The 19,448-nt window shown below is 37.1% G+C and overlaps 1 protein-coding gene and 1 long non-coding RNA gene across 2 annotated transcripts in view; one reads left to right on the top strand and one right to left on the bottom strand.

Moving 5' to 3' along the window:
* The first annotated feature begins 2,932 nt into the window (after nt 1–2,932).
* CCDC39 (coiled-coil domain containing 39) overlaps nt 2,933–19,448 on the top strand; it is a 23,625-nt gene continuing 7,109 nt past the window's right edge. The window contains exons 1-13 of the mRNA XM_030494281.1: nt 2,933–3,189; nt 3,753–3,872; nt 4,430–4,576; nt 5,602–5,760; nt 6,790–6,882; nt 6,958–7,086; nt 8,793–8,984; nt 10,709–10,812; nt 11,154–11,286; nt 14,526–14,720; nt 15,436–15,600; nt 16,873–17,010; nt 18,364–18,572. Of these exons, the coding sequence (XP_030350141.1) occupies nt 3,079–3,189; nt 3,753–3,872; nt 4,430–4,576; nt 5,602–5,760; nt 6,790–6,882; nt 6,958–7,086; nt 8,793–8,984; nt 10,709–10,812; nt 11,154–11,286; nt 14,526–14,720; nt 15,436–15,600; nt 16,873–17,010; nt 18,364–18,572 (1,895 nt within the window). The 5' untranslated portion in view covers nt 2,933–3,078. The remainder of the gene's footprint in view (nt 3,190–3,752; nt 3,873–4,429; nt 4,577–5,601; nt 5,761–6,789; nt 6,883–6,957; nt 7,087–8,792; nt 8,985–10,708; nt 10,813–11,153; nt 11,287–14,525; nt 14,721–15,435; nt 15,601–16,872; nt 17,011–18,363; nt 18,573–19,448) is intronic.
* LOC115611416 lies at nt 4,568–18,388 on the bottom strand. The gene is made up of 3 exons (XR_003992578.1): nt 16,863–18,388; nt 10,051–10,138; nt 4,568–5,357 (listed from the first exon to the last, which is right to left on the bottom strand). It is a non-coding gene; the product is annotated as an uncharacterized LOC115611416 (long non-coding RNA).

The raw sequence follows: 19,448 nt of genomic DNA, 5'->3' as shown, positions 1-19,448 counted from the left end.
TTTTGAAGGCCAGAAATGTGGTTTTACATTTATGTAATTTGAACAAATGGGCACAGTGGTCTACCTAATTGAAAATTCAATCCAAAAGGAATGTTAACAGAGGAAAATAGTTTGTCATGTTACAGTTACTTTTGTTTCTTCAACAGCTTTAAAAATAACACATAGCGTTTAGAAAAGAAGAAAAAAAAAACCCAAACCTCTGTGTGTATATATACATATACATATATTTAAGAATGGGAATTATATATTCCCTTTTAACCAAGGAGTGAATAACTGGTAGTGTTTAAAAAAAACCCCAACAAACCCAAAGCAAAAACCCCCAACAAAACTACCCTGAAATACACAGACACGCAGCACCATCTGCTGGATTAGCCTGTCTGCCAAACATTTATGCATTTACAGAATACATTACCACAGGCAGAAGAAGCGAAAAGCCATGCAAACAAAAGCATATCATGGAGATTTGTTTAGCCAGGCTCAGGCAAGAGAAATCAAGGGGTGTGGAATTTCCATGAAAATTGTAAAGTAATACTCTGATATACCGCTTTATAGTTTTTCAGGTACTATGTATAAACACCATATTCACAAAACCAAGAAAAGAACACTTAATGACTACAAAAATTCAGAAGTTTGGTATGTGTTTTAAGTAACTTCATCAGATTGATTTAATTTGGTTTCTTGTATGTATGTGTTATGGTACATGATTATAAATTACCATTTTTTCCACTGGATGCCTGTCTTACTTAATGAATAGGTCTGACTGTTCACCTAATAACAAACAGCTATCCAATAATTTGCTTTCTTCTTCTCAGGCACTACATGATCTCATGTGCTATTTAACATACAAGGTCTGTTTGGATAACTCAAGATTATCAGGTGCCCATCACTGCAATGCCACATTGCATTACAGACATTAATTTTAAATTCCTGCAAATTGAGATGCATTTATTTTTCAGTGAGTAAATAGAGGTCCTTATTTTGGGTAGGAAAGGAAGGGGTCCCTAATACATACACAGCGATGTGCCATTGTAGTCTCTGCTGTCTTTCTAGTAGCTTGTAGTGTCTTTGGAATACAACCTTTTCATTCAGCCAGGTCACCTAACTGCACTTTGCAATACCTAGCTCTTGGCACGCTACCCTCCAGCAGGTCAAAAAGCACAGTACTTAGCAGGCAGCCCTTTCACCTGACACCTTCCAAACAGCTGAAGCTTCTGCCTTGGTATCACACCAATGCATCACCTCTACACTGATCCCTTTTGTGCTTATTCCCATCTCTGATACAGTGCTGAGAGCTGCAGGTCCTAAGAATTCATTTTGAAAAGCCAGCTGTCTACACATGTCAATCTTCTAGAAGTCTCCTCCGCATGTACTAGAATCAAGAATACACCTATCTTAAGAAGCCTCATTTTTCTGCCTACAGAAATTTCCCTTCTTCTTAATGGCCATATATCCCAGCTATCTTTTATCCTCCTGCAGCTGACCTTCTTTGTCTCCTCCACCCTGGTAGCACAGGTCAAATCATTCCACATTCCTCTGGAGGAAACTAAGTGTATTCTGCACATTATTTTCACAATCAGACAGACATCATCACTGAGCTGCAGATTGTAAAAGCATATGACGAGGAGATCAAAACAGAGGACTTTGGCCATGAGAACTTCATCCATCCCAGAAGGCAAACACTAAGGTGACAGGGGGCTTGCTGCCAATTTCTGTTTTGAGCCACTACATTTTCCTGCCAAGCTTGCTTATTCAAAAATATTATTCAGCACATCTTAGAACCATCCATAGCCTACCATGCCATGTAAGACAACAGAGGCAAAAAAGATCTTCCTCATGACTTCTGTATTTGTTTCACAGGTAGGCCCGAGGCTCTGAACCTGTACCATTCCTCTATTTTTGAGAAAATATGTTGCCTCCTCAGATTGCTCTTTTTCTGTCAATACTCTTTAAGAATAACTTGAGACTTTTCTCAGGGGAATGATCAGTGAAGTGACCAACAACGACCAGCAATAATCTGCACAATACTGCAAATTGCTATTTCGGGGCACTCTCATCAGGCCTGACTTTCACAGTTCTTCAATCTTTTCTTCTCCGAATATATTATTCCATAACACATGTGGATATCTATCAAGATCACTGCCTGCTGCTATGGTCAGTGTTGCTACTTTTCCATAAGCCTGTGTTTTGTAACAAACCTCACCTTGCTCCTCCAAACCACCCCCCAATCCTTTGTTAGTGCTTATTGTTGTTTTACTCAGCACTTTTTAATCATGCTTTTTTAATTCCTTTTACTTTTAATCATGCTTTTTTTAATTCCTTTTATGTCCTTTCAGACATTTCAGCCAGACAGTGGGGTAAATATCCACAGAGGGCTCCTGCAGCAAGACTACGCTTCCTGCCAAGGCCAGCATGCTTTTCTCCATCTATCAATGATGGAACTCAATGCCACAGAATAATTTACAACCCAGAAGTACAAATAGGTTCAAAAAAGGTAACAGCCAAGCTTGTAAAAGATACAGCATTAGTGTTTATGGTCACCTGAATGCAATCTCTGGCTCAGGGAACCCACCTGTTGGTCGTTAGGACAGAATGCCAGAGGCCTGTTCACAAACAGGACAGGCCCCATGTATGCTTCTAGAAATCTGCTAGTAAGTGTTATCTCAGGGCAGGTGAGCTACCTGGTCTGCTCTGACCAGGTTTGATGCAGCTGCGGTGCAGGCAGGTGTGGGGACACTCTTGAGTCGCTGGGTCCGACGCCTTCCACCTCAGCACGCTTACACGCGGCTGCACGCAAGATCATCGTGTCCAGGCAGGTCTAGTAACCCCGCTAACAACAGCCCTGCTCAGGGGCCCATGTAGGCGCTCAACCAGACACTTCTGAACTCAGCCAGCACGAGTCGCACCGGGCCGTGGCCCTCCCCGCGGTGAGGAGTTGTCAACGGCCGGCGCGAGGCGGGACGGGGCGGGGCGGGGCGGGAGGCGGCCTCGGCCGCGGGCGCTTGCCGTTGCCAAGGGGACGGGCAACGCCAGGCCTGGCCCGGCCTCGCCGCGGTTCACCGGTGCCTGCCGGCGGCGGCCATGGACAGCATAAGCAGCAACTCCACCGCCTCAGTGCTGGCTGAGCTCTGCTGGGATGATGGCTACGCCGTCCCCGTTGCCAACGCGGAGAACAAGGCGCTGGAGAACGAAGTGAGAGCGCTGCTGCGACCTGGGGAGGAGACAGGAATCCGTCTCCCGCCAGCGGCTCCGGAGGGCTGACCCTCACCGCACCGGCACCTCGGCTGAGGGGGCTGCTGGCGCGCTGCCCCTCCCCGCCCGCCTCGGGGCGCGGGGCGGCACGGAGCCCTCCCCACTGCGGCCGGGCTGCCGGGCCCGGGGAGGGAGGGAGCAAGCGAGGAAAAACCCACGAGTTCTGTGGAGGGAAATGGGGGACGATGCCCTTGTCTTAAAGCGAGGGACCCGCGTACCTGCAGGCCTCGCGCCGCGGGGACCCTGTCCCGTAGCTGGCGAGCCGCAGCGTTCCCAGCGTCCCGCCAGGGACGTGCACGCAGCGTGGAGCCAGGAGGGAGGGTGTACCTTCCCTCAGCAGAGCGGGGCATGTTCTGAAATCCCGCATTTCACGGCTTTGGGGGAACCTAGTGCACACTTTTTGTGTTTTGGGATTAGTAATTGCAATGACTGTATTTTTAAGTAGATCAGGTAACAAGCACTCAACTAAAAATAGTTACTTGACAATTCTAACCCTTAAATAGCTGCAGAAGATGCAAAAAGAAAAACTAAACCTGCAAAATGAGTTGACCGACTTTGAAGAACGTATAGGAGCAATGACATCTCACTTGAAGAATGTGAGACAAGAGTTCAGCTTCACTCAGGTAAATTGCTACCTCTAGCAGGTACATTTTATCAGGCAGACTTGTAACCTGAGCATCTTTATATGCTGGTTTCCCTACATATTTTGCCAGCTTTATTAGAGCTTTGTCAGGCCTTTATTCCAGACTTCCACAAGAAACAAACTGTATATAACAAACTATATAATATATAAATGATATTACTTGATGGTCATTAAAAAGACCATCCAATATCAAATGCACCTAGCAGAAGGCCAAGAAGGATGCATTTTAGATTTTTTTTTTTTTTATGAATGCGGCTTTTGTAGATGCAAAGAAAAAAATTGGTGAAAGAAAATAAACCACCAGTGTAAGGGAAAAACAGATTTAGAATGTTTATAATGGTCAAGACTTAACTGTGACATGCTAGTGAAGACTTAATTTGTGGACATGAAAAATTAAGTCACATGGTTGAGGTGGAAGTCTATGCTTACACTAAGTTAATTGGCCAAAATGGGTGGTTTAGGGATTTTTTTTTTTTTTTTTTTTTTTGGATATATGCTTTTTGTTTATTGTAAAATTATAACTGTATTATTCTCTAGTCTCTTTATAAAGCCAGAGAGAATGAAATTGAAACTGAAAAACACTTTAAAGCCCTTGCTGAGAGAGAACATGGACGTCTCAAAAGTGAGATTAAACGACTGGAAGATGAGATAGTTTCCTTAAGAGCAAAGAAAAACAGTCATGAAGTAAGGTTTAAAACTTTTGCAAGAGAACACCAGTATTGAAATTAGATTTTATAATTTGTCCTCGCTTGCACTTACAGAAATAATATAAGTTAAGAATTGCTAATTATAATTAAAAGTTATAAATAATAATGGATGATCTAGGTGTGCTTTTCCCTGTGTAGGCAAGTAGAGTGACACTGAGTATCTCCGTGCATAGACTGGTCAAGACTTAGCAAATATGAGCTAGGTATTGAAAGACTTCTGTTTTTAATGTTCTTAATGCCAGATACACAGCCACACACCTATATCATTAAGTCTCACAGGTATTTTCTTTACGGTATAGAAAAGACATTTTTGATGGCAAATCTTCTCTGCATGAGATAAACTTGGGGCATGATTTCAGCATAAAAAATTTGCTTTAGGCAAACACAAAAGTAATGCTATTGAATTACAGCTGGTTTTCTGTTTAATGGAACCATCCCTTTTTCTCTCCATGAATAATTTGTGTTTATTTTTTTATTTGCTGTCTTCTCATTATGTCTGTTTATAATCGCCAATGGCGAATGGGTAGCAGGATGAAGGTATCCTTGTATTCGGCTGGATCCAGATTCTCCCAAATTTGTGTCAGGAAGTCTCTTCAGAGTCATGTGGGGCCATTTGTAAATTCATATGCAGGATAAAGGATCTAAGAACTGAGCCTTAGTTTGTGAGGGAGAAATTTTCTTCTATGATGCCTCAGATCAGTTCATTAAGTGGAATAAATATCCTTCATATATGTATATCTTGCCAGAGGTTGACTTTCCTGTTTAAAATTATTTGCATTTTAAGTTTGTGGCAACTTACTATCTTCTTTCTTCTTCAAGACATTATTATTTGCTAATAGACAGCCTCAAGTATAATACACATTTAACAAAAAAGAAAACTAGCAATACTGTTGACAACAAGATGTGTGTAAGCTTGTTACAGTACCTTGAGCTGTTTGTTTCAATTACTATTCAAAGAATATCAGATATTTAATATTAACCCCTTATCTCCAATTTTATTAGAATACTATAAATAAAACTACTAAGAAGTTGGAAAACTTAAAACGACAGATGAATTGTGATGAGGAAGTTCTGGAGAACTGGATAAAGGAATCAAATCGTAAAGATAATGATGCTATCACAATCCAGAAGTATGCACAAAAAGATGAAGGGAAACTAGGAGTAAGTAGCAATGACAGCTATTTTCAGAAACAAGAGAGAACCATTTTAGTATTTGCAGACCTTGTTACATTATCTAGTCAGGTAAGATGGAGACAAGATTTTGTACAACAGCACTTTTAAACAGGTTTTCACTTAGCTCAACAGGGCAATTCCATAGGAAGTTAATTTTAAAGGTCAGAGAGAACAGGTTTTACAAAAGATGGAAGGCATAATTAAAGACATTAATTTGTTCATCTGGGTAAAATTAAAGGTTTGTTTTTGTTTTGGGTTTTTTTTTCCTGAAAGAATGCACAAATAGATAATAAAGTATAGAAAACAGTGCTACTGAATTAAGAGTTCATTAAAATGCATGCCAAATATGGGCAGATAATGTAGCTTTTACCATTAGAAATGAACTTGTTAATATTACTGAGAACAAAGTACACTTACTTAAGTAAAGCTACCTGGAATAAGGAAAATGGTATAAATAGATACTCCATTCACAAGTTCAGACTTTATATGGGTTGGTGCTCAAGTATATTACTAATTTTGAGATAGGTAACCCTGGCTAATATTCATTTGAGTGTTTACATACAGGGAGGAGAAATTTTATTTTTTACTCATTAAATACTGAATCCCAAATCTTTAGCTTACACAAACAGTTTCACTGATACCATTTGCATTAGCAAGTCACACAGCATAGTAAGAAGAGTAAAGCGAAATAGCTGATGCGGAGAACACCACATACACATTTACACACAGTGTAGGATTACTTTGGCCTTGCTGCAGTCTGATCCCAAAGGCTGACAAGAGATTATGGCCTCTTATATGACCAAAAATTTTAGGAGGCTAGATTCTCAGGCTTTTGTTCTCTAAAATACAATAAATTGATGCCTCAATAATTCCATCCCAAACTGTACTAGAGCTTTAAGAATTTATAAGTTGTTATATATATGTTTTCAAATACATGAACTAGATGATCTTAAGGTCCTTTCCAACCCTAACCACTCTATGATTTTATGATTATATTTTCATATCCTTTTATTTTAGGCATTAACCCTTCAAGTAGACAAGTTGACCATGCAAGCAAATCAGAAGCGCAAAGCTCTTGATAATGAGCTTACAGAAACCATAACAGCGCAGGTTAGTGCTTAAGATGTCTTGTTCTATGTGAAATGTTTAACATCAGAAATCATGGGGGTGCTTTCTTGTAAACAGATAGAGCTTGACAAGACAGCTGAAGATTTTCACAGAGTTCATCAAGAAAGGCAAGAAGTCATCAGGCAGTGGGAGAATGCAATACAACAGATGCAAAGGAGAGATCAACAGATTGATCACTGCGCTTTGGTAAAACTGCTGTGACTGATCCCTATCAGTGTATCAGCCTACTTTTGTGTCTATGATATTGATAAGAATTTTGCCGCTCACACATAAACTGGTTGGGTCTTTTAGATGTTCAGTGGTTTCTTTGCATCTACCTCTATTGTATTAAGGTGTTTCAAAGTTCAGGTATTACTGAAATATATTCAGAATTTATTTTGAAGCAGCACCTCTCAGTGTAAGTAATGGTGCTCTGCTCAATACTATGCAAGCTTTAATTTTCAATCTCAAGGTTGTTGGGAAATGCAATACGTGCCATTATCATCTTTGATTTAAGAAGCAACAAGATGGAATGTTGTTTGTAGAGAGTAAGGACACTCAACTGCAAGGAGGGGATTCTTTGTCTGGGCTGCAATGTTAGACAGAAAACAGAACACTTAGAATGGAAGGAATTAGCATTTTTCTCTCTCTGAACAAATGCCTAACACTTATGTCAGAATTATGGTAAATAATCACATTAAGGTTAAAAATTGGTCCTTAGGTACATTCTGCAAATGGGGAGAAGCAACACCACTTTTCTAAGCTAAAAAAGATCTTGTTTGGATCTTTTAGTTAGTATGAGTTAGTATTGATTTCTAAAATGTATAGTCTTCATTGGTTTTGTCAGTGCCTTGTACACAGATGGTACAATGGCAAGAGGTACAAATGAAGGATATTTTGTCCTGGATTTGCCAAGAGAAGTGTGAACTCCTCTGAAAGTTCTGCAGGGCAATAGGACAGATGTACCAGAAAAAGCTTAAAGGATCAGTGTAGAGAAAAAAAATTATAAATGTGGATTCCAAAGTAACAATGGCTTTTTTTTTTGAAGGGGGGAAAAGCATAACTGAATGTACAAGAAGGCTCTACTTAAATCTTTCACTTTGCTAGTATGATATTTTCCTTCTTAAAGAATATCAGCTTTGTTAAGTTGCCCATGTGGGTGTTACATATATCTTGAGCAGAAACAGAATGATTTAAACATGGCTTAAGATATAATGCTGAACAAATGTAATAGTAGAAAATGAGAAGCCAGAAGAAATACTACCAAGCAGAAAATATAATGGTCTAATTTAGCAGAAATATTTTGGATTTCATAGTATTTCAGGTCACAAGACTTCTGCAAAGAAAAAATGACAAACATATTAAAAAAATCCCAAACAACCAAACAACACCTCCCAACAAAAGAACCCCAGCTCTGGCCAACCTTCCATACATTAATAGTCCACAGAATACTCCTACTGATGCTTTTGCGAACAGGTTTTTATTTATTTATTTATTTATTTTAATATTAGAACTACCGTATAATTTGCCCAGTAGGTAATTTTTGACTTAACCTTTCAAAATACACAGTTTTCACTGAGCTATAGATCTGTCAGCTAAAGTAAGTGTCACTACTGTTGCTAATTTTCCTCTTGCATAGCTTGCTGAAATGAAAGATTATTTTTATTTCATACAAGTTTATAGTGTTAGGGTTTTTTTGAAATTATGGGACTATTTTGGAAGTTTCCAATCCAAACCAATTGCAGTATTTTGTGTTGTGATGTATTAGTGGAATGACGTAATTTAAGAACAATGTGGTAACTGGGCTGTCTCATGCAAAGAGTAGTCTTCATAGCAATCTTCTGGTTGTACCCTTTATTAATCTAATACATCTTAACTAATGCAACAAATCTGAAATGTTTTTATCCTGATAGCTAATAGCAGAGATAAAACAGGAGATCAGAAAGAAAGAAATGGTGCTGAAAGAGAAGACTTCCTTTCTGGTAAATGAAACCCTTAATAATATGGAATATGAAAAGAAAATTTCTTCTGCTGAACGGGAAGCTACCAGCCTCCGAAATGAATATCAGACTCAGGATACTTACAGGGTTCAGCTGCAGGATGAGGTAAGGATGACCAAACAGTTCAGAAAAACAGACTGAAACTATAACTTTCAATGAGATGGAGGAAATACAGGAATAGTATTTGCTTTTCTCTGGTTTTAGACTAGACCCTTAATAATTCAACAAAATGCCTGCACTTCTCAGTTTACTCATGATTATTGGGATATGAACCCTCAACTTAATCCTTTCACTAATATTGGTGAAGAGATTAGCTTGTATTCTCTGCTGTGTTGGTATAAAATGCAAGAATTTTCTCTTAAATGGTGCAACCCTTAGATGCTAAAGAAGGAGGTGTGTCTTGCCTTTAGCGTATATAGACTGCAGTATTGTATAAGGATGAGAGAAACCTCTTCTGGATTCTAAACAATTCGTATCCTGTCCTCTCAGAAGTGAGTGTTGATAGCCCTTGTAGACAGGTTAAAATTATTGGGGGGGGGGGGGGGGGGAAAAAGACCTAACTTTTTCACATGGCTTTCTAATTGAGAGGCAGTAGGATAGGGCTGCCCCGTGAACAAGCTGTGCTTGATGCTGTCCACGTTTTGTTGCTTATATTTAAGCTGCACTTCAAGCTAGGACTGAGCTACAATGCTTAATTACTTAAATGCCTGTAAAAGTACTTCTAAGAGGTAATTCAAGTTTCATGGCTGTTGAGAAGGGATATGCTTGTATTGCCGGAGTATGTTTTCTCTTAACAAGAAAAGCAAGATTGGCAATTAAAAATCAAACAAACAAAGCAACCCACAAAACAAGCAAACAAAACATTTCCCGCCCCCCTCCCCCGCCTTAACTTTGGATAGTTTTTCTGTAGCAGGTGGTTCATAAACTGATATCCTAATTAAATTGTAGGTAGCTCAAACAAGGTGTGTAGGCTACTAGATTACCCTGTAATTCATGCAAACTTCAGGCTTCACAGAATTGGTAGGTTTTCATCTCCCAAATGTGAGATTCTTGCTTGAAGTTTTTTCCACAATTAATACTATCTAATGTGATAATGAGAACAGTCTCCCATTGTTAGGTGTTAAAACATCTGTGGCATCCAAGTAAGAAACAACGAAAGAAACAGACTTACGGTTCAGCTGACAACTTCTGACCTTCCAGTTTCTCATTCTGGTACAGAGAGAGACCTGCTATATATACCCTTGATCAGGTTTCTTCACCTGTGAAAGTGAAAACAATTACACTGTTAAGTGATACTATAAAGATGAATGAGCTACTGATTATAAAGTATTCCTATCCTGTTTAGTGAGTGTATGCTGTCATGTACTTTTTACCAAATTAAATGTCTGTGTATGTTTGTCAGAGCGTTCCTTTATCTTAATAAAAATAATTGTATGTACCCAACAAAATTTGAATTAGTAACATTTATTAGATATATAAGTGTATCCATGTTCACAAAGAACCTCTCAAAGTCAGATATGCTCTATAAAACCATGGTTCCACTTATACAGATGCTGTTGGACAAGAATTGCAGTCCACAGCACCTTCATAATTCATTCTGTATTCTTAATCATTAAGTATTTTGTCCCAGTATTCAGATTATGCAACTTAGTCTATTGAGTTTACTAGCTGTGCCAATTTACAGCACCTCAGAATTTGCAGCACTTCTCATTTGGAAAACAATGTTAAAAAGGAATACTTTCCAATAAATAGGTCCCTTACAATTTTAAATATCTTAATGTGTACCAAAGTAAATAAGAGCTTGATTGCTCCATTTTGTAATTTATTAGCTGGATACTTTGAAATCCACTGTGGACAGAACTGCTTCTGATCTGGAGTCTTTGAGAACACAAGTAACCAATCTGAAGAAAGAAATCCAGAAAAAACAAGCCAGGTAAGAAGCAGATCTTTAAAAATGTAATTTGTAAGGGTTAGCACTATAATCAAATCCTTGAGCTAGCAGAGAACCTTAAATCGTGTTGATAATTAAAGCCTCCAAGTTTCTGATTACTTCAAATCCTGCATAGTTTCTGGCACTGGGCAGTTTAGGCAATACTCCTGGTAGTCCTTGCTATTAAAGGGTGTGGAAAAAAAATCAGTTAGGGCCTTGGTTAGTATGGATTCAAATTTAGCCTGATTTATTGGGCAACTACTCAGCAAGGTATGCTGCTTGGTTTTTGTCAGTGCATATATGCTGTGTACATTGAACTTGATAAACCATGTAATTTTATTTAGATTGCGCTTTCTTAATGAAAAAAATGCAAGTCTTTCCAGTAAGCTGAAGCTTGTGACTGAAGAGACACTCAGTTCAGAAGACAAAGCTGTGAGGATGGAAGAAATCCTAAAGGAAGAAGAAAAAGTTGTCACGGTAAAATGTTTTTCCTGGTTTCTGCAAATGAGAATTCATTTGAATTTGCAAGCTCTATCTAGAACAAACATTTTGGGTTAAAATGAAATATAAGTATTAATATGACACATGGCTATTTCATCAAACAATGAGGTAATGTGCATGTAGATATGTCAGTATCTGTGTCAAGAAAACTGGAGGAAAATAAGTGGTCCTAGTAATTCAGAAGATGGTGACCCTATATATTAACACAGGATACTGAGCTGTCACTGTACAGGTCAGATATAAGCCCAGTATTCTGACTGTATCAGTGTACCTCTGACATCAGCTAAAAGTGACTTACAACTTCTTGTCTTGATTGACATAAAAGTTACTTACTGGAATGTGGCAAATTTTGTTATAAAGATACAGTAATATTTTACTTCTGCTTTGTAACAATACTGAAAAATTTCAAAATTTTGTGTTTTGCTTGGCTCTTTCTGGGCCTGTCTCTAAACATTCTGTTTTATGGGTTGCTGAGGAGCAATGGTCCTTGCACTTCCGTGAGTTTCCCGTCAATAAGATTGTTAGGGTGAGAATCTTCTCAGGATGACTTTTCAGTAACCTTACCACTGAAAACTTGGCTTTAGTAAAACACCACCAAAATTTATAAACCTGCAAAGAGCTATGATTTTGGCAAGCCATGATTAAAAAGTGGGGTTTTTTTGTTTTTTGGTTGGGTTTTTTGGGGTTTTTTTTTTTTTTTTTCAATCTTTTAATCAGATTTGGCTGCCCTCTTTGTCTCCTCTTTGTTATTTGAATTCTACTACATGATACTCTGATACATCTAACTTATTGTGGACTATTAAATAATTACTGGCTCACTTTAGATTTTATTTTCATGATGAATAAAGACTTTGATCTGGGAAGTGGCATGTACAGCTGTAATATGGTGACTTTTTTTTAACATGTGTAATATTTTTTTAATTCAAAACCCACTTATGTAGCAAATTAAGTATAGGAATAAAAATATCCTAATTCATTATCATCTGATGAACTGCAACTGGCTTTTGAATAAATGCAATGTTGTAATGCAATCATCTGAAACTGCCTGCATTTCAGAAAATGTTTCTACTGGTTTTGTGACTGCTACTAATTCTCTTAAAACATTTTACTATTTAGCTTCTGACTAAACAAACTTTTTTTTTTTTCTTTTAACACTTTGCTGGACAACTTCGTATCAGATACACTGAAGCTTTTTTTACTGTAAAATGTCCAGGTTAAATTAATGTGACAGGATGTGTTCCCATGCAAGTGACAAAAAAGCTGTATCTGTGCATACCACTCTTCCCCCCTATTCCCTGCCCTGTTTTGTGTTTCCTGTAGCATGTACGTGAAATAATCCCTTGCAGTAGATTGCTATTTTTCAAACTTTTTAACTCCAAAGGCATTACCTGTACATTTTAAATACACTTACAGAAACTAGACAGGGGATGCCTTTCCTTTATAGTTTCTTAAATTACAGGCCTTACTTGCTGGTTTTGATTTTCAGATAATTTGAAAACAAGTTGTAATGATGTAACAACATAGACTGAAAATAAAAACCTTATTTGCTTCTCCTTAAGACTGTTACCAGGGTGGCTAAGCCATTAGCAGAGTTTCTTTACTTGTGTCTGTGACAGATAACCTAAGATGACATTGAGCTTGGCAGCTCCACAGCTTCAGGGTAATATTTTAACTAGGATGAACTGTTCTTGAACAATGTCTAAAATGTAAAGCATAGGCAGAAGCATGCCTTCTATCACCATTAGACACACATGGCTATTTGCTGCATCTATTAATTTACTGTGAAGAGATATTTACATGAACAATGTAGATGAAATGTCACCATTTTGTGCTTTAGTTCTGTGATACTTCTCCCTCTTCAATCTGTGCTAAAACAATGTTGCATGGTGAAGCTTTCTATTTATCTCTACTAACAACCTCACTTAAAGGGACAGAAACTTTTTATTAAGTAAATGAATTTAGATATGCAAGAAAGACTATGAAATGAAGGTTCATGATTCTGTTTTAGTAGACAAATTAACCATTGTCACTAGCTTCACAAAAACAGCTCAGAATTGGGCACATGCATAAAACCAGTTTACTTCTGAAATTAAATTCCTGTGTTCAGGCATGATCCAAAGCCCACTGACAGTAGTATTAAATGCTACAGGCCATAATGATTTCATATTAAACTCACCTGTTTTTTACTTCCTGAGTTTTGGATTTGGAATTAGAATGTGATTATGAACTCTTAGAGGAGGAGTTATCTTTTGCTGTTATTAAAGCCAGCAAGACGGTTCACAAATAGTTTGCACAATGCATACGTATAAAACCAAGAATAAGCCCAATTTTAATCAATGTAAAAAAGTGAATTCTAAGGTGTTTTGCTATATTAATTTAAATATACATCTTTAGACTCTACCAGACTTCAGCAAAAATGTAAATGAGCCTTTCAAAACAGGATTGTGATGCCACATCACTTGTTTTAGAGATGTACCTTATAGGAGACTAGCATGCTGAATGGTCTTTGATTATGTGCAGGGGGTAGGGAAAGGAGGTGGGGGGGAAGAGGAAAATTGCCTTCTTTGCTAGGGTTATAAAAAAAAAAAAATCTCCATTTAGTTTGTTTTTAATATCTTTCAGATTACCTGAAATGTTCATCATTGTCTCACTGTAACAGACCTTACTAAAATGTTATTTACTGCACTGATTCAGGTGTTAATGGCAACATACCTCTGAGAAAAAGGAAGTGATTTTAAAATGTGTAATTAATTTTCAAACAAAATTATTCCCACTTAGATAAATACACACATATACATACATATGCATACACACAGAGCTATGTTTTAATAAACCATTGAAAGCTTTGTATTGCATGTTTTCCAAATATTCATGTATACTGGTAGCAATAAGGAGGGTTTTTTTTGAAAGGGCAGGAGTTTACTTTTCTGAATAGCTGAAAAGAGTAGCATTCCATAACGGGGGGGGATGAGGGGGGGAAGGTTATGTAGTAGTAAGGAAAGATCCAAGTAAAAAACCAAAGAAGATTACTTTCTCTGTAAGTCAAAGACTTTCCTGGCCAACCATTTTGAAGATCTTCCATGTTCATATTAATGATATAGTATTGAAATTCTTAAATCTTCCTACACATGATTAATAAAGGCAAGTAATTCCTCAGAAATTACCTTTGATGTGATTAATTACTTCCTATTATTTAATGATTAATTTGTCACCAGGAAAAAGACAAAGAAATAAACCAGTTAAAAGATCTACTTTTCAAGAAGACTCAAGAGTTTAAGATGCAGAAGGATAAAGAGAAGTGTGTTCTAGCAGAAATTGAGGCAAGTCGGTCAGCACTTAAAAAGCTTAAGAGTCAACTGCACAGACTTGATACAGATGCATTAAACCAACAAGAAATAATATATAACCAGGTAAAATGTTAGTATACTTTCATGTTACGATTTTTTCTTTGGTCTAATGAGAATAAGTTGTTTGAGCTCTGTAATGTCTGTCAACATCTTGGCATTTTGGAAACGCCATGCAGTATAATTTGAAGTCTGCTTTTATTTCTGTCTCTAGATGTATGGATATGGAAATAACTGAAACTTGCTATAGTATTGCCTACATTATGCACTTGTATTTCTTTGTTTTTTGAATCTGCTGCTTTTCCCACTAATTTCTCAAATCAGTTCCTTACTTTGATCCCTCTGAATCACAGACACCTCAGGGTAAATTTTTAAAGCAATACAAGAGGTACATGCCAAAATCCTGTTATTTCCTAATTGGATTTTGTGCACATTTCCTATGCACCACTTTGAAAATTTGCTCTTTTATATCAGCATCCACTGGTAACAGCAAGATGGCAACTCCACTGTAAGCTTCCCTACAGCAGACTGTGTTGAGTGTGCTTTGTTACTCTTCTAGAAGATTACTCCTGAACCATCACTGCACATCAGTCACCTAAGAATATTTAGCTAAGGAGGTCTATAAGCCATAAATTATTATAGAAACAATAGCTTAATTGGTTGACTGTCTTAAAGGCAAGACTGTCTTTAGATCCAACTTTATATCCAGTGTTTTAGCTTTATAGGAAGGCTATAATTGCTTATCTCAGACTATTAATTCCCTTAAAAATTATTTTAACAGGATTTTTATATTCAGCAAGTACAGAGGCGGCTGTCACGGTTAGAAGGGGAGCTTAATACAGATGAAAAACAAGTTCTGGAAGCAAAAGTTGCTGAACTTAAGAAAACTTTAGAAGAAAAGAAAAACGCGTATGATGTTTTACATGTGCAGTACAAGAAACTTCAGGTAACTTCCTTAAAACATCAGGCTGACTGTGTAACATCTAGAAACCTCAGTGAATTAAGTAGATTGGGTCTTTTAATTAATGACTTGGTATTAGATTAAAAGATATCTGAACTTAGTTTTCCACACTGGTTACACAATGTTCCCTATACCTTCCAGAAAAATAGCTCATTACTGTACAATTGAGACACCTTACCATGAAGACAAGCATTGAAATATTGAAAGGCAAGCTTAGCATTTCAAGATGTGACTGACTGCTTGCACGTGTCTGAGTTTATTGTTAGGACCATGTAGAAATAGGAGGATGTTATTCTGTGATGCTACTATTTACTTTGGTATTTTTCATAAAGTAAGTACATTGCATTTAAAATTGTACAAAGCAACATTACTGAATCAAAGGAACAGTATTTGAGTTACTTCACCCCATCCTGACATGTAATTCAGAAACACTATTTTTCTGTCTTTATTCCCACGTGAGAATTTTACATGTACATGCTTGTGCTCTGCTTTTACATTATCCAGAGACCATCATTCATTCTCTAAAAATGCACTTACCTTTCTTACCAGTCATTTATTCTGTGGCCAGTTTGTAATTTCTTTTTATAAGGAATGTATTTTTTTATTATCAGCTACACTTCACCACATTTAGAAACCTCTTTTCAAAGAGAAATCATACCAAGACAAAAGTCAGGTTTAATAGAACATCACACCTGGTTTCTCAAAGTGATGGCTAAGAAAAATATCAGACCAATTTAATGAGGGGAAGAAACTGCTTATATGTGAGTCCTTGAGATGGAGATCCATGCAATAACAAGATTTAATGTTGGACAACTAATGCCCATGGTTCAGTTTTGACAAGATGCAAAATGTGAACCATGTAATCAAACATTGAAACACACCTCTAAAGTATTATGAGAGTCAAATCGTTTTGAAGATGAAGTATGAATATCAGAGTCATGGTCAGACATGCCAGGAGTTGGGTTTTTTTAATCCAGACCAAAATACATGATTATATCAGAACTGCCTCGCTGGTTGAAAGATCTATATTGTATAAATAACAATTACCATGCTCCAGATAAAACAAGCAATGACATTAATATTGCAACAGCACTCTGCATGAAGACTGCATGCTCTAGACAGAGCAGTGTAGGGACACAAGAAATATGATGGTTCCTGGTTACAGGACTTAAAAATATCTCATTTAAAATTAACTAGTGGCTTTTGGTGCAACCTATATTCATTGTAATAAATTAAATATAACTTACTTGGAAACAGAATGATGTCCATTTCCTCAAGAGAGCAATGGATAAGACAGGAGAAGAAACAAGCAGTATGATGAGCAAGATAAATGACCTAAATCTTTTCAATGACAGATCAGATCAGGAGTTAAAAAAAGCTAAAGCCATCAAGCAGGTACAGTATTATTTTACAACTTATACTAACACAGGACACACTTTTGTAAAACACACAAACTCATGACTTGATCTGCAGGCTGCTCTCTGCCTCCCGCAGTGTTACATCATGACATCCATAAGAACCCTCTTTGTAGTTTCTTAACTTACACCTTCATTCCCAAACTTTGAAGTCATTTTCCTCACTCTTATCTTCCTAAGCAAAGTGTTGCTTCCTCTCTGTATGCAGCATAATTTTTGTTTGGGTTGTGATTTTGATCACACATTACTTATGTCACAATATCCAGTGGTGTGTTTTGTTTTGGTTTTTTGTTGTTGGTGTGTTGGGTTTGGTTTTGTTTCAGTTGTTGGTTTGGTTTGGTTTTTTGTTGTTTTTTGTTTTTTGAGAAACAATTGCCTTTAAAGCACTGAATTTTTATTCTTAATCTGTGATGCCAACTAATAAGTTTGGCTCAGGTTTATTATTAAATTGCAAGTTTTTTTCCAACAGATGGTTTGGATCTGTCTATATTCCAATCCAAGGAATTAGAAAGAAAATAGAAGCCCTTCTCCCCATATTTTGATAAACATAAAAACTCTGTACCAATCCTCTAGGTACTGCATATTTATTCTGCAATAAGCTCTGGCCTTTCTGGATGGAGCACTAAAGTAGTAGTAGAAAAACAGAGGGTCTAAGTAGCATGGGTAAGAGTTTTGCTATCAACTGAACTGGTGCACTTCCTCCTCAATGAAAACTCTCTTTCCCTAACCCAGAACTTTTCTTTGGGGATAAAATTCAGGGGAACAAAACAAAAAGCTGATGGCATAAAAGATCTTGGAGAAAAAAATGGTAGAATTTGGGATCCTTAAGAGACTTTAAAAAATTATTTAAAGTGTTTATATGCTAATGGTGTTCACCAATTGCTGCTTTTCATAAGCTTTGGTATATATAAATTTGCTTATGTAACAACACAACTTAGAGACCTACAGGATGTAGAATATATTCCACAACAGGTTCAAGTGAGAGATTAACTGCTTCAGAAAGTTGCATGGAAGGTCTACTGAATTTCTTTGAAATCACCTAAACTGAAAGTAAGTTGTAGATGGAAAAGTCTAAAAACCCATAACTCAGCCTGAATTAGAAAGTCTGATGAATTCATATAAAACCATCTACTCCATTGCACTCACCATGTAAACCGTCAGAAAATGAGAAAATATTTTCAAATGCAGAGCAAACTGAGTCTCATAGTTGTATATATACGAAAGATAAAATAATGGATGCTTTATAAAAAAGTTACTAAATTATTAACTGTTATAAATAATCCTAATTAAACATGATTCTTCCTTATTTTGAGTCCTTTTTGGCATTTATTAGGAAATGATGGTTGAAGATAATCTCTTAAAGCTAGAATTGAACCGTCTTAAAGATATTCTGTGTAATAAGTCAGAGAAAGTTCTAACACTGGAAAAACAAAAATTGGAGCTAAAGAAAGCCATAGCAGAAAGAACTGAGGAAATTAAGATTCATAAGGCAATGCTGGATTCCCAGATAAGACTTGTGGATCAGGAACGGCAACGCATCAGGTAACTATTCTCACATAAATTTAACTTGCAATTTTTCTTGAGTACATGTCATATGGGGACTTACTGAAAAATATTTTACCCAGTTTCACCAATTGGAGAAATTGAAGATGCAGTAAATCTTGCTCAGTGTTATATACTGAGACAGTTGAGGCTAGCAAGAGATTCCTTCTCTGAAATCCAGCTTTAACCCCTTGGTGAACAAGAGATTACTGTTTATTCTGTTAGTGATGATCCTCTACAGTACTGAGAGGAAGCCTCACCTGCAGACATCTTTTTAACGTAAATGTCATGTGTGTGTGACCCTGCATTTTTTTCAAATAGTTAGGACATGTGAAATTGTGTCTGGAGGTATGACAAAGTATTTCAACCAGAAAAGTTGATTTTTAAAGAGGGTTTATTCCCAACTGCTTGATAAAATTGTAATTTCTTTGACTCATACAGTTAACCTTTTTGGTTTGGGTGGTTTGGGGGTTCGATTCGTTTTTTTCTTTTCCCTTGTAACAAACGAGCTCTCTATTATGTGTCTTGTATGACAAAATTCAATGTTCTGATTTACGTATGTCCCCTTTTGTAAAGCAACCACATATGAAATAACTTTTCCCCTCTGTAACAATCAGTGCTAAGTATCTGGGACAGTTTTAGCTCTGAAATCCCAGTATCTCTATCCAGCCAAAAATCAACGCTTCAGCAGCTGAACTGCTGAAATCTGGCAGGCTTTTTATTCATGCCTCTGCTAACTCCACCCCACACAACAGGAAATTAGAGTGATTTAGTGTGACTGAAGCTTAACTGCTCACCGAGAGTGCAGACTGTGCGGTGCTTTTTCCTTTGATAATTACACAGCTAATTGATACTTCCATGTAATTTGATTTGGGG

The sequence above is a fragment of the Strigops habroptila genome, chromosome 8 (genome assembly GCF_004027225.2).
Source record: "Strigops habroptila isolate Jane chromosome 8, bStrHab1.2.pri, whole genome shotgun sequence".
Classification (NCBI taxonomy): domain Eukaryota; kingdom Metazoa; phylum Chordata; class Aves; order Psittaciformes; family Psittacidae; genus Strigops; species Strigops habroptila.
The sequence above is the reverse complement of the archived record's forward strand: the minus strand, read 5'-3'. Positions and strand labels throughout refer to the sequence as shown.